This window comes from Dendrobium catenatum, unplaced genomic scaffold (genome assembly GCF_001605985.2).
Source record: "Dendrobium catenatum unplaced genomic scaffold, ASM160598v2 fragScaff_scaffold_1557, whole genome shotgun sequence".
Taxonomy (NCBI): Eukaryota; Viridiplantae; Streptophyta; class Magnoliopsida; order Asparagales; family Orchidaceae; genus Dendrobium; species Dendrobium catenatum.
The window spans coordinates 3,758,631-3,774,499 of NW_021320019.1; the positions used below are offsets into that span (position 1 = coordinate 3,758,631).

General features: G+C 33.4%; 1 protein-coding gene across 1 annotated transcript in view; it reads right to left on the bottom strand.

Annotated features, from left to right (window-relative positions):
• The window catches only part of LOC110114091 (alpha-N-acetylglucosaminidase), a 76,419-nt gene that overhangs the window by 22,400 nt on the left and 38,150 nt on the right, over positions 1–15,869 (bottom strand). The window contains exon 14 of the mRNA XM_028700604.1: positions 13,639–13,737. Coding sequence (XP_028556437.1) covers positions 13,639–13,737 — 99 coding nt within the window. The remainder of the gene's footprint in view (positions 1–13,638; positions 13,738–15,869) is intronic.

The window sequence follows — 15,869 nt, forward strand, 5'->3', positions numbered from 1 at the left end:
GATGATTCTTTTGCTAAATTACTCAAAGCATGTTATAATTTTCTCTCTTGATTTTAAGTTTATTTAAATTTCCATTCTCACCTATTGAGTGTAAGACTCACCCTCGTTGTGGGAATACTTTTCAGGAGGAGCTAGGAAGAGGTAAATGGCCAACCAACCACCGCGAACCTACCGTCGTAGGGAGACGACGGGCGGCAGGTTCTTTTGTGTTTTGATGTTTTGTAGTGAAAGATTAGAATTAGAATGTAAAAGGAAAAGGTTATACTTATGGATCCCCTTTTGTATCTTTTGTAATCTTAATGCTAAATCCATTGATTGGTGATCTTTGAAAGAAAGAAAAGAAAAAGTTTATGTTTGAAAATTGTAGTGGCTCTTTTTTTTATGTTGATGCTTCATTTTGGAGTTATATTAATTGTTTTGTAAAGTTTCTTTTATCTTCTTTATGTCCGATTTCTGTTCCTGCCTCGCACTTGCGACCTAACCGAGCCGGGTCGTGACACTCCCTAGCTCTTCTCTTACCTCAGTTATACTCTCAACAACCCATGCCCACAAATCAGTTGTCCATCTCCCAATCTCCTCTAGGTCTCCTCCAATTTGTGAAACCACATCATAGCAAAGTGCAGCCTATCCTTGGGCAAATTATTTGGTCAGGTGACCGAACCTATCTCCGCGTTCGGACGCCAATAGAAAGCCGACATCTAGCTAAATAAACGTGGATTTTTTTTAATATAAACTTTTTTACTTTATGTCTTGTCAGCCCGATCGACCCGACCCAATCCAGTTTATTTTCATTTTAAACGTTTGTCGCCCTATTTTGAAACCCGCGAAAGATCTAAATATTTATTGCTTTAGAAGAAAGAACAAGCTAGAAAATTGCAGAAAAGAGATGGAATGCTCAGCGAAGAGGGAGGTGGAAGAGGGAGTGCATGAATCGTAAAGGATGCATAAATCAGAAGGAGTGGTGCATGAATCGGAAGCTAACTTAGCTGAAAATTCCTCTGGTTTCAACATGTCGATAAGTTTCAATCTCATCGCAAGTTGGAAAAACGAGCTAGAAAGTTGTAAACAAAGAAGTGTTGTGCTTGCCGTAGAAAAAGGGCGTAGGTTTCAACTCATTAGAGGCTTAGGATCTTAAATGTTGCGATTTAGTTCCCATAAGTGTTTTTAGGAATATTTTTTATTTTGGCGGAAAAGTAAAAAAAAACGATGATGTTGTTTTTTAGCTTTCATTATTGTTTTTAGGATGAAGAACATTATTGTTTTAAGGATTGATAAACAAAAGATGATAAACAAATCCTAAGGTTTACATGCGCTTTACCTACGCTTTAGTTGCGCTTTACATGCGCAACTAGCGCTTTTGTTCCTCTTTACCTGCGCTTTTAATTATTTTTTTTATCATTTCAGGTTGTTTATAAAGATGAGAAAGAAGCATATGAATGTTTTTGTACTTATGCCCATGATAATGACTTTAGCGTTCGGAAGGATCATCACAGTTTTTGGCAAAATTCTAGGAAGATAAAATCCAAGGACTTTGTCTGTTCAAAAGCTGGTTTCAAGAAAAGTATTGATCTTAATTCAAAAAAGAGATTCACTAGACCAGATGTTAGAACTGGTTGTCCATCCATGGTGAGGTTTGCAGTAGATGAAGATAGTTACTGGCATGTCAAAAGGATTTATTGAATCCCACAATCATGAATTGGCTAGCCCAGCTGACCGACACCTTCTGAGATCATGTAGGAATGTTGTTGAGGAAAAAGCTTTCGTCCTAAAATCAATAACAGATGCAGGGATTAGAACAGTTGATGCATATGCCTACCTTACAGAGGAAGTTGGAGGATGTGAGATTATTGGATTCTCTAAAAGGGATGCCTACACTTTTATTCAGAAGGAGAAAAGAGCAAGGATTAAAATTGGTGACACTAATTCTTTGATTCAATTATTTAAATATCGACAAGTGGAGGACCACATGTTCGCATGGGATGTTCAATATGATGAGCATAATAGATTGTTAAATTTTTTTTGGGTTGATGGCAAAAGCAGGATAGATTATGAATATTTTGGAGATATGTTGATTTTTTATACTAGCTACAGGCTCAACAAGTATAATTTTGTTTGTGCACCATTTGTTAGTGTTAACAATCATTGGCAGAATATTTTGTTAGAGATTGCTTTTTTGTTAGAAGAAACAATTGAGAATTTTACATTGTTGTTTAAAATATTTGTACGAATAATGGGTAATAAATATCCAACAATAATATTCACTGATCAGGACCAAACTATGGCCAGGGTCATAGAACTTGCATTACCTCACACTCGTCATAGATTATACCAATGACATATTTTTAAAAATGTTCCATCAAAAGTTTCTATCTACAATAGCAATAATAAAGTTAAAGTAATCTTCTATAAGTGTATGAGGTGGTGTGATTCTGAGGAAGTGTTTAAGGCATGAGCTGAAATGATCAAGGAAGGGAACCTTCATAACCATGAATGGTTGCAGGATTTTCATAAGATAAGGAGAAAGTGGTCAACAGTTTTCAACAATGATTGTTTTAGCATGAGCATTTTATCAACGCAGCATAGCGAGTGTACTAATAATGTGTGTCATGGCATTTTGAAGCCAACAAATTCATTAACTGATTGTTTTATTGGGTTAGAGAAGGTATTGATGAATTGACGGCGAAATGAGCAGGATGAGGAATATAAATGCAGTCAGTCTGAAATTGTTCCTGTGATAAAGAACAGCTCAATATTAAAACAAGCTGCCCGGTTTTACTCAAGAAAATATATTCTATTTTTTAAGAAGAATTTATACAAGCTGTGAGAGAAATGAGTACAGACCTTGTATCGAGTGATTCTTCAAAGTTTCTAGTCAACTACATAGAGAAAAAGAACCAACATCATCCTTGGGTTGTTCACTTTGATGCAATAGAAGGTAACATTCAATGCAGCTATAAGAAGTATGAAACCATGAGATTGCTGTGTTCTCACTGTTTAAGAGTTTTTAAACAGTTGGATACAGCTAAATTCCTTGAAAAGTACTTACTACTACGTTGGTCAGCAAGGGCTGGACAAGATTTTTATTCAGGTAACTTGGTTAATTCTCAAAGAAGTAATAACATTGAAAGTGGTAGGGGATTCACATTCAGAAATCAAATGAGCAAATTTGCATATCAAATGAGCACAGAAACTCAAGGGAATAAGGAGGTAGAGGAGTATATTCTTTCCTCAATAAAAGATATGGCTCAAAACTTATACTTAATTCTTGGTGGCAAGAAGAGAAATCAAAAGGATGTTGCTGGTGGAAGTGCTAATTTAAAAGATCCTCTAAAGCGTGGACCTAAAGGCATATCAAATGCAAAACTAAAAAGTCATTGGGAAAAGAAGAAGCGACCTAAGAGTAAGTTTTTAATAATATGTTAATCATATAATTCCTTACCTAAGACTAAAGATGTAGTTTCTAACAGATAAGAAACCTTTGGTGGGGAAAAACCAATGGATGATCCTTCTTCAACACAGATGAACTTTTCAAGCATGCCTGAATGTTTTAGTGAAGAATTTATAACCGGCCAACCAACAAGCCAACCTGGTGCTGAATACACAAAATTGGTGATGGATTTCATTGCTTCGGAGTTGGAATTTAATGAATTTGTATTGTAATAATATTTATTGGGAATAAAAGATTTTTTATTGTAACAATTATTGAATCTAAATAAAGATTTTTATTGGTTAAGTTTATTGTATGAATCATGCATTGTTACTTGTAATTTAAAAATCTGTGGTTGTGCAATTTTTGATCTTTACTTGTGCTATAGTTGCGCTTTAGTTGTGCTTTGGTTGCGCTTTAAATGCATTTTGATTAAGCTTTGGTTGCGCTTTGGTACAAACAAATACTCTTGTAAATTTATAACTCTTACAATTTTCAAATGTACACAAGTTACACAACATCAAATTTACACAAGTTCCACAACAATCAAAAACTATATATTAACATAATAAAATGGACAGATTTAGAATTCATGGACAAAATTTACAATATGTTATAGTAAATTTACTTCGTCGTTGTAAAATAAAGAAAATATGTTAACTCTACCCTAAATTTTGGCATATACTTTTGCCAATCTTTATAAGCAGCCAAGTCTACTTTCTTTCGTTGCACTACTTTCTTTCGTTGCACGACTTTCTTTATGTATTTATAAACGAATATTCCACAATCAAAATCGTTTGATTAAGTTAGAAGTCCATGAACCATTTGTAAGTTCCATTTGGTTATATCGCTTAAAAAGCATCCTTTGGTGTCCTCTTGCAAATATTTTATCTGAACAAATAAAACTTTTATAAGTACATTAGGTATAGAAACATGGTTATCTGGATTTAACTTAAAATATTATTTTAACTTACAACTATATGGCATATATCCTTGTGTTCTGAATTTGGTAAGGAATAATATATTTTTCAGACTTTCTCTTTCAACCTGCCTATAATAAGAATCCAATGCCTACTGAAAATTATGGGTTGAACAATAAGACTAATCTTTAACAGAAACTGGATTAACGTGTTGGAGAAATATTTGATATTCTTGATTGTACAACTTGTATACCTACAATAATTCAGCAATATAAGAAAATAATATGAAAAATAGGATATAAATAATAATTATACTCACCATGTACAATGGAGAAGTATACAAGTAACGTTGAAATTTGTCTGTCATTACCCTACTCTTCTCTAATAAAAAATAAGCAAAAGCATCTACATGGTTGTCGGGTAACCATTGATTTGTGAGTAGATCGTCAATATCTGCTCTTTTTATTTCTATATTACCATATGTAAATATGACGTCCTCCCTACAGAAAAGGAAAAAAAATTATAAGTAATGGCACTTAAAGCGCACTTAAAAAGACTTAACTTACTTTTTATCAAACTTTTTGAAACAATCATTCATGAAATTTTGTTGCTGCTCTGTTAGGAAAGCCTTCCCTGGATAATCCATATATTGCAGTGTAGGTCGAGGCTCAATTATTATATTATCAACAGAAATAACCTCTTAGTTATTCATTAATACATCTGGTATTTCAGTTTCTTTATTGTCTTCTCTTTTTCTTTTTTGTGGTTGGTATTGAATGAGGTGCTTTGAAGAACTCTCTATTGGTAGAAGAACATCTGTATTTGTTTGTGGTGGAGGCACATCTTCTTTGGGTGGTTGTAGAAGAACATCTTCTTTAAATGGTTGTGGAAGAATATCTTCTTTGGATGGTGGTGGAGGTACATCTTCTTTGGGTGGTTGTAGAAGAACATCTTCTTTGGGTGTTGGTGGAAGAACATCTTCTTTGGGTGGTTGTGAGAGAACATCTTCTTTGGGTATTGGTGGAAGAACATCTACTTTGGGTGGTGGTGGAGGTTGAACAACTGTAGTTCTGAGTTTTTTTACTGATTGGATGCTGGAGTAACATGTAGATATAGCTGGTTTTTCAAAATTATGATCACAAATCATTTGAAAGTCAATGAATTTGTACTTCAAAGAATCTACATCTGCTTGAAGTTTTTCCACAATATCTTCAAGTTGATCAACTATAGCACCCAAATTCTGTTCAATTTTATTGCACATTTTTTTAAATCCTTCAGCAAGTTTTTTCTGAACAGTCAACAAATCTTCAGTGTATACAATAGGTGGTTTTTCAGTAGAAGGAAGTGTAGAATGTTGTGTAGGCGGCGGAGGTGAACTTTCAGGTGGTTCTTCATGAGGAGGAGAGGGAGGTGGGTGGTGTGAATTTTTTTCCTTTGTGGTGAATGAATTTTGTGGGGTTGATGCTCAGGCCGAGTTTCCAGGTTTTGTATAGCATTAATGTCAGCCCCGTATTTTTATGTTTCTTCATCAGTAACATTCTGAAGAGCAAAGTAAATCTGCAAAAAATATAAATATATTAATTATATGATTGTTGCACTATAGTTACGTTATGGTTGCGTTATAGTTGTGTTTCACATGCGCTATAGCGCAGCCATAGCGCAAATACATCGCAAATATAGCGCACGTAAAGCGCGCACGCTTAAAGCGCAATTCTAAATATAAAACATTTAGAAAACTTACCTGATTTTTTAAAAAAATTTAAATAATTTGGCAGCAATTTATTGTGCAAAGAATAATTGAATGTAGCCCTCCCATATTAGAAAACGCGATCTTAATTCTAGATCGGATGGTTTATTCAAAAAAAAGTATTCCAAAAATCAAATTTGTATAATACCAAACATAAAACATTAAAAAACTTTATGAGAGAAAAATAACCAGTAGGACTGAAAACTTACTAGAAAAAGAGAAAAAAAATTATTGATGTAACCCAATGATCTTTACATTTTAAACTTATCAGAAATTGTGTTGAATTCCTCAACCATAAAGTTTCTTATACATGAAGCCCAATTAATAGAAGTGAACTCACTTACATTATTTGCAACAGATGTCAGCATTTTAGGGATTTTATGGTTGTTTAGTGGAAAGAAAAGATTAAATAATAAAAAATATAAAGGTCTTTAACTTGGTAGCATTATCAATCAATCTGTCTAATTTTGTAATTTCAATTTTTATTTAAGTTGTTAGAGGTCCAGATAAAGGATCAACTATCCATTTGATATCATCGCCTCTGTTAGGCATACCGGTCGGAAAAATTTTGTACATGTTACATTTAAAGTAAAAAAACAAATCAAATATTCATAATTCCTTATTCAAAATCTTACCTATCAACAACGCAATCTCGTCAGAGGTGAATTTAAGTAAATGATCATGAACGATGAAGCCTTCATCAGCAAGACTCCAAAATTTCAGAACCTCAAAAAGAAGTGGTATACACTGTTGTAATGCTAAAAACTTCAAAAACTGATAAATGTTTAAATTCCTTAATATCTGCTCAAGTTCATCATCAATTATCTCGATAAAAACATCACAATATTTTCTGAAAGTGGCAACATAGCATCGAGAAGTCACTGGCCTTTGATACGGCATCTAGAAAAACCAAAATATAAATTTCAGATAAAAGCGCAACTAAAACGCAACTAAAGTGCAACTTTAGTTCAACAAAACTTTTCACATCATTTGTTTCTTTCATTTACGAAGAATGTTGAAATTCATATGATAAACAATTTAACATTGAACAAACAATGCTATGTATAAAATTATTACTAAACCCTAAAATTTAACATATAACATAAACGCACAAAAAACGCAAGTCAAGCGCAAAATAGGCGCAACCATACCTTTTTCTAAATGATGATCTTCTCCAAAGTCATCGTCTACCACCGGGAAGAAAATATTGCATAACTGAAGGTATTGCAGGAGTCTGATAGCAGAATGTCAGAGCCGAGAGTAACAGAGCAGTGAAAATGTAGCGAGAAAAGAAAAAGACTTCATTTCCATTCTTTTATTCCTGAATTCAAATCATCTAGGTTACTGGGTCGGGTCGATCGGGCTGACAATACATAAAGTAAAAAAGTTTATATTAAAAAAATCCACGTTTATTTAGCCAAATGTCGGCTTTCTATTGGCGTCTGAACGCGGAGATAGGTTCGGTCACCTGACCCAATAATTTGCCCTATCCTTGGGCTTGCAAGCAGCTGCAAGCTCGTTGCATTCTTTTTAGCATGCATGCAACCTTGCCACACGATCACTCTAGCACATACATACGCTCCTCACCACATGTCAATGTGCATGCAATCTGAACCCATGCGCAAGCCCCTGGTCCACCCTTTACACATAAGCTTCCTAGATGATTCATTCACATCATCACCTAACCAGAATTGCTCCCTCACCCTCTCTATGCTTGTAAAATCCGAAAACACTGAATCGTAGCGTAACGACGCACTGTGATGAAAAGTACCAAAATTTTCAAAGTTTTCGGATAAATTGTTCATTTAATTTCGATCAATTTGATATAGAGAATTTATGGTAAATTTTGCACGGTTTGAGAGATAAAAAACACCGAAGTTTTATAAACTAAAATTTACTTAATAACCCATCATGATCTTGAGAGAAATTATTCAAGAGAGGGTAATTTGGTCTTTTAGAAACCCCTAATCGCCTAAAAGCCTTCAGATGCTGAATGAATCGGTCTTTACTCATTTCGCTTCCCACTTCTCTTGGTCGAACAAGGAGAGACAGACAAGGGCGACGACAAGGCTTCTAGGCCGACAATGGTGGCGGTTTCCAGCAGCCAAATTTGGGGAAAATTCTAGAGGGAGATTAAGGGAAGACTAATGTATGTTTTTAATTAAGAAATTTCTACATTTTCGTAAAGATTTCTTGAGGAGAAAATTCTAGGATTTTTCCAAAACCTAGAATTTTTCAAGAAGATTAATAGGGAATGTATGAAGGATTTTAGCCATAAAAATAAAGTTTTTCCCCAATTTTTATTGAGTTTCAAAAAATAGGATTTTTCAAATTCTTGGATTTTAAGAAAATTCTTTAATGATCATTGTTTCTAATTGTCATAAGAATATTTTTAATGAAAGAAATTATATTTTTTAGCAAAATTTTAATTTTCTTAATTTTAATTCAAATAAATCCGAAAATACATTAGCCCTGATTATTAATTAGGTGAAAGGGGAAGTTTTGGCATGCTTATAGGATGAAAATAGTGAAAATATTATTTCCAAAATTTAGGTTTAAGGAAAAATCCAAAAATAAAATTAAAATTTGAGACACTTTAGGAGGAGGGATATTATTAAAATAGAAAAAAAATTATGAATTTACTCGATAATATGAATTTTTAAAAATGAAGATTTAATTAAATCCAAAAAATTTTAATATTAATATATTGATGTAATGGATATGCATTATGATCAATGAGTTAGTAATAAAGATTTTCATTACTTCAGGTATTGGTTATAAGAGAAGAAATATGAAACAAGACTAAACAGTGCATTTTGCTCGTAGAGGTTTTACTATTGCTTATTAAGGTAAGTAATTGTATTTCTGTTAATTTCATGTTTCTGATTCTTTAAATTTTATGAAAGAATGCATATGTTTTAGACATTTTATTCAGTTGAAAAGTTGCACATTAGTTCTTTTCATATTTTACTGCAGCAAGAAAGATAGACAATATAACATATTCTTTTAATTATTTTGAAATGCCTACATATAGGATTTGCATAAAAACAATACATTAGATAGACACATATGGTAGTATGAATGATTTCATCTCTCATACGATAAAATTTAAATGATTGAATGTGTATGTTGATACGGATTATCATATGATAAAGGTAAATGATAAAGACAGATGTTAAAGGCAAATATGACTCCTCAGAGCAGACTGAAAATAAAAATAATGGCCAAATTGAAAGTGTACCTAACTAAATATAAAAATATTGATACTTCCATTATGGGTATATAATGTTATGGATAAGTATTACATGCATAAAAGAGCATAAAGAAAAATCATGAAAAGAATGATAAATGAGAAAATTATGGTCATATGAAATGATAAAGGAAAATGTGTTTATAGGATGTCATACAGAATAAGCATACCCAATATCAATTCATGTCATTTATAGTGTTTCTTCTTTAAGTTATGCACTGAAATATGAAAATTGCATGCATAATATTTTTTTTTATTGCTTTATGAATTTAATAGAAATACTTGTTTCATGCTGAACATTAGCTAACCCTGGTTGTGAAAATATTTTTTAGGAGAACTTGCGTAGCTTTGATGGCTGATAGACCTGTCACTTACCATCGTAGAGAATCCCAAAGTGACATGTTCTTTATGATTATTATATGTCCTGTGATGGATTATGTATTGTGGTGTACTTGTAGTAGTTTTATGTTTATGTGTTGTTACTTTTGATGTATTAGAAATTATGAAAATGAAATATTAGTGACTCTTTTCTAATTGTATTTGGATGAATATTTAAATATGTTAATATTGAAACGAAAATTTTAATTTTTTCATACGACCATCTGTTCCTGCCTCGTCAACTTGAGCTTATCGGGCCGGGTCGTGAAAATGCTAATGATGCAGGACTACTTAGATGTGATGTTTATGGCTTCATTCAGAGGCATTGCACAGCTCATAGATTAGAATAATTTTGAAATCAAATTACTAGCAATTCTCAACGACGATGAAAACAAATAAAGGGATGCTTTGCGTAGGATAAATTACATGCTCCGAGTTTTGAACTCTCAAAATAATTAAGAAAATAAAAACAACAGAAAATAGTAGTTTTCAAATTAATCCCTAATCTAACAACGAGATTTAGGATGCAAAGAAAGTACGCTCAATTCCTATGAGTTACTAGGCTTAGCACGAGCACTTGGAGGAGACTTTCGTGATTACGATCATACCAATAAGAATTTAGACTTAAAGAAATTAGATGCAAGGGGAAGAGAAAACCGTCGTTAGGAAGGGGTGGAGATCCTCCACTCGAGGCTCTTGAAGTATTCGTCAATGGCTTCCGTCATTCAAGGAGGAATGGTTGAAACTTCTCCCATGGTAGTGAGCATTCTTGAAACTTATCCAAGGTGAGGAGACAAGAAATTCTCGTCAATGTGCGCTGAAGAAACAACTCCAAACCTTGCCAAAAATCTGAAAAGATTTCAGATTTTCTAGTTAAAACCTTAGGGAAGGTTTCAGCTTTTCCTATGAGAAGAGAGAACTCTTTGGAATAAAATTTTAGGCAGAGAATTCAATTTCAGTTTTGGAAAAGGGAGGAGTGCAAAGCCTGAATTGTTCTCAGGATTTTCCTTGGAAGGAGTTTGAGAATTGAAAACAAATCCAAGAAGAAGAGAGAGGGTGGGTCGGCGGGATACTAGGGATGGCTGCGGCAAGTTTATTTTAATTCCCTAAATCAATGAGTGGATTCATGGAATAATTTAGGAATTACGGCTTTGGAAAATTCGGCCAGAGGTTTAGGAATTTGAATAAGTATTTCCATAGGCATTGAGTGGAGTTAGGAAATAAATATTAAGTGGTCCCCATAGGGAGACGACGGGATTTCTGATCAAGGGGAGATTAATGAGGGCTAATAAAGTTTATTAACTCAGGTTTTAGATTTAGAAAAGGTTTTATTAAAATCCAATTGAATTTTGAATTTCAAATTAGATTAAAATAGAAGCTTTCCTAAAATAGATGAGTTATTTTAGGTAAGATTTTGAAATTCAAATTCAAGGATTTGAAATTCAAAATTATCCCAAATCTTCTCACACCCAAGTAGGGAACTCATGAGGGGAAAGGGGCTTGAATGTGGCCGGCGGCTAAAATCTATGGCCGGCGGTTTGGGCTCGGGTGGAGGGAGAAAATAGGGGTTCGGGTGAAGGTCGTGGGGAAGGGAATTGGTGGTGGTCTTGGGGGGAAGAAGAAGGCTCGGGTGGGGAGGAAGTTGGCGGTTTAGGTGATGGGGAAATCAAAGCAATCAAGCAAGATAACGAACCACGAACCCGGCCGTCTCCAAGGTTGGTGGGTGGTGCGCAAATATCCCTCTCCTAGGGATCTCTCTCCATTAGAACTCACAAGTTCTCACAATGCTCAAGCAAGAGGAAAATTTCTCAATAATCATTCATTCATTCCTTAGCTCAAAACAAAGGATATGAGGCTATAAATAGCCGGGTACAAAGACTCAAGAAAATAAAAGACCAACTTGCCCTTTGGGCTTACATGCGAACACTCCCATGAAAGGGGTACGAAGGGAAATAATAACGACACCTAAGCAAATAAGAAAATGCATAAATAAAATAAAATACAATCATGACTCAGAAATACAAGGAATCGATCGTGGCCGTAGATCGACGACCACATCTCTGATAAACCTTCCACGTTGATCTGATGTCCCCATCATCTAATCTCTCTTGTGGTTCTATCTCTATGACAACAATCGCTCAGCAAGAACACCAATCACTCCACTAAAAAAAATAAAAAAAAATAATAAAAAAAAAGATTTAACCTTGTTGTCACAAACTTATAGCCTTTCCTATGACATAAATTGTGCCTTGTCCCATGCTGGTAATTGACAGGGTGAGCCTCCTAGCCTTTTCTATAACGTAAACGTTTATCACCCCACTATGGGGTCTGATGTTATTGGGCAAATTATTGGGTCAGGTGACCGAATGCAGAGATGGGTCCGGATATTAATAAAATATTATTTTAAAATTAGCGCAACTAAAGCGCAGGTAAATCGCAACTAAAGCGCAAGTCAAAAAGCGCAACTAAAGCGCAATCAAAGCGCAACTAAAGCACAAGTCAAAAAGCGCAACTAAAGCGCAAGCTGACGCGGCAAATTTTTATTGGATGTCCGAACTTATTTTCCGCCTCCGGTCACCTGACCCAATAATTTGCCGCTGTTGTGAGCCTCATAGGTTGCTTCGCATGAGAAAACTAACAAAAACTACAAGGTGATATTGCTCATTGCAAACTCAACTGTCTAACCATTTTTTTATGTTTAAAAACTAACAAGCATCACCACTAATATTAATAATTAATCAGCAATTCCCTTGGCAGGATAAACGTGAAGGGCTTGATGCACAAGGATTTATAATGATTGATGAAAAGCTAAACTGCTAGCAAACATGTTTTCAACGGTTCAACCTATATATATCTCATTGATTTTGCAACAAGTAATCCCATATTAAGGTATACATCAAAATAGTGACATAATTAACGTTAGTATCATAATTAACGTTCGTATCACACATAACTACATTATTACACAAAGAATCAACTATCAGATTTTCTACATTATCTCAAGCTTTTACTGAAGGATTTCAATACAGCCCTGAGCAATAAAAATAGAAATTAAGTTACTATAAGTTTCATAGCAACTATTGGACAAAGGCAAGATGTTTATATGTCCTATAAAGAAATAAATATATGTGGGCTCCAAAAAAATCCTCGCACTTGTTTAAAAAAGTGTTGTTTTGGGTTAAATTTTAGAAGACAAATTAGATATCATGTAAAATATTAACTATATATTTCGTCCTCATTTTATGAGGACTTTAAAATTTAGTTTGAAATTTCTCATAAGCCCCTATGATTAATCACACCTCTAGATTACGAGAGAAAAATTTCAATTAAGGCTAAGGCTAGGCAATAAACATTTAGTTAGTCGTAGCTGTTATTTTGGTTTAGGAAATAGGAAATACAATACTATTAGCTTAAACTAGAATGTGCGAGGATTGATAACAAACTTGATCAAAATCACATGGTTATGCCATCTTAAGTTGTTGTCGACCATGGCCTATAGTCAACAGAGGTAGTCGACCTAATCTAATCAAGGGATCGTGCAGGGGTGAAAGTTTTCTAAGGACAAAATTTAAGTTAATCTTAGCTAACATATAGCTTATGCTCCATCAAGTGCATCTTATGATTCACAAATCATGGGCTGAGCCATTGGGGAACATCAGGGCTACAACCATAGTTATAATATAATGATGCCATTTGGGGAGAACCACTCTAGAGAACACATACCATATATTTACTAGCGTGGTATTTTTAGAGTAGTTGTCAAATACACTTAATATGACATTAGATCTTTGTGAGCTTTGGTCAAACTAAAAGTTATCATCTTTGGCAAATTGTTGTAACAGATGAATGGGCAGTTGCTTTAAGCTTAAAGAAGTAAATTTTATATGAACTCTAGCTCGTAAGGAAAAAGGAGTACCTCAATCTGAATGACGTGATTGCGAAATGCCATTTCAGGCATTAGCTCATAGACGACTGGATTATGCTCTATACCTTCCATGCACATGCCAACACCAACCTAAAAGAAAGAACGTGTAGAAATAAATAGCATTCAGTACAACTTGTCAAGACTATTATATTAATTCATGTATATCAATCAGGTCCACATATAGCAAAGAATAGAAGGATTGCCTTGTAAAAAATTTCAAAGCAACCTAAATAAAAAAATGTCGAATGATAAATGAAGTTGAAAAGGAATAAAGTTTATGCTTCGGAGAACAACGTTCTTTCCCTTTAATTGATATCACAAACAAGGTTGATTAATCAAAGATGGCTCGAATAAGGCAAATGAACATAAATAACATAAACTCAAATATTACAGTAGCATAACTCACAAGAAAGCATACTAAATAAGGTTTCACTTGACGGAATGGCTAAATTTCTGAAAAGATAACGATGATAAATAATAATGAAAAAAAGGTATCCAAGACACCTCATATAAATGGGTAAAAATAATTAACTTGATGATTTAAACCACTTCAGAAATGCCTTTATTAATTGATTTATTTAGAATCTAAACAAGTTCAAATCAAAACATCCATTTGAGAAGTGAATAAAATTACATACAAAAAATAGAAAGCACCAAATATTATATGCTTTAAATTCTTAATGAAGCAGCAAAATAATCATCATTATCCTTAAGATTAACTTCTATAAGGATGACAATCATAAATAACTGAGAACGGAAGGTTCCCTTAATATAGGTCCGATAAAAATTTTCCATTACTTCAGAGGTTCATGATACTTCTAGAACGCCTTCCAATACTCAATTGATTCACTTTTCGTATGAAACAAATAGTAAAAAAAGGGATAAAAAAGAAAAAAAAAAGTAAAAAAAGGGTATAAGCATCTAGTTATAAAGTTTACATGATCAAGATGTTGAAGGTATAACCACAATAAAATTGCAAATTTTCCAATTAATCAATACTTTTTTAAGCTTAAAAAGGTTGACATGCTTAAGCGCATGGGAGAAGAAAACTGCAACTCACAAAAGAGAAAAAAAAGGTGGAAACTCTCATCAATACTCATTTTAAATCAGGAGTAATAATGTTTGGTATAAACACTAAGATGTTCAAAGTAAACCATTTTGGGGGATGGGGGGAGGTTAATGGAAAGCAGTGTGAAAATAAATAGAAAACACAAAAATCACACAAGCTATACGAAACATAAAAATCCGAAGGTCTATATATAGACTACATCGAACAAGAAAAGCAAAGAGTACATAGTGTAATATCGTAAACCTTATTTGTTGAATGAGACCCAAAATTATGGAGCGAAAAAATGCACGAAGTAAATAGCAGTAAAAGGAGTTGCCATCTAACAAAAAACTTCAATATTTTGAAATAAAATATGAAATCAATGTATTTCATCTAATTGAAAAATCATCAAATTTTGGAATGAAAAATATGAACTCAATGGACACAAAATAAAAATTATTATTATGTAAATAAATTAAGAAAACATCTTGATCGACAACCTTCACCTCGATTGCAATCTCCCTTCTCCTTGTCTGGCTTTTTTTTTTTTTTAAGATTTCAGCTCCCTCTCCTTGTCTGGCTTGATTCTCCGCTACTCGACATCAAATTAGGTAACAAAGACTTGAGATTCATAAGAATTTTAAAGAAACATGTTTACATACTTGGGTTATCAAAAATACCCTCAAATTTTACTCCCGCGGTCAACTTTTACTAAAATTTCCATCAAATTCTAACATAATGACGATTATAGACCAAATTTGAAGAGTCAAGAAACTAAATTGGAGACATGAGAAAATATTTGACTAAAATACTACAACAATAACAACAAGCCTTTATCTCACTACATAGGGTCGGCTAAAATAGGCGCATAAAAATAATTCAAGGACTACTTTGAGCATAGACTCATAATATTTTAAATATTATGATTAACTACACATTACCCATGCATAATTTAGATTAAAACACCTTTCTTTTCATGATCAATGAATATATATTTGTATATCACAAAAATTGGCAGATTCCATTTTTAATTTGCATTTGATAATCATCTTTGGTATTAGATATAGGATGCTTATATCAAGTATGTTAAGTTATATTTTGGTTTTTCTTTAATATGTTATTATTTTCATATTGAGAATTAAGTTTTGGGAAAGAATATTACCGGTGATATCAC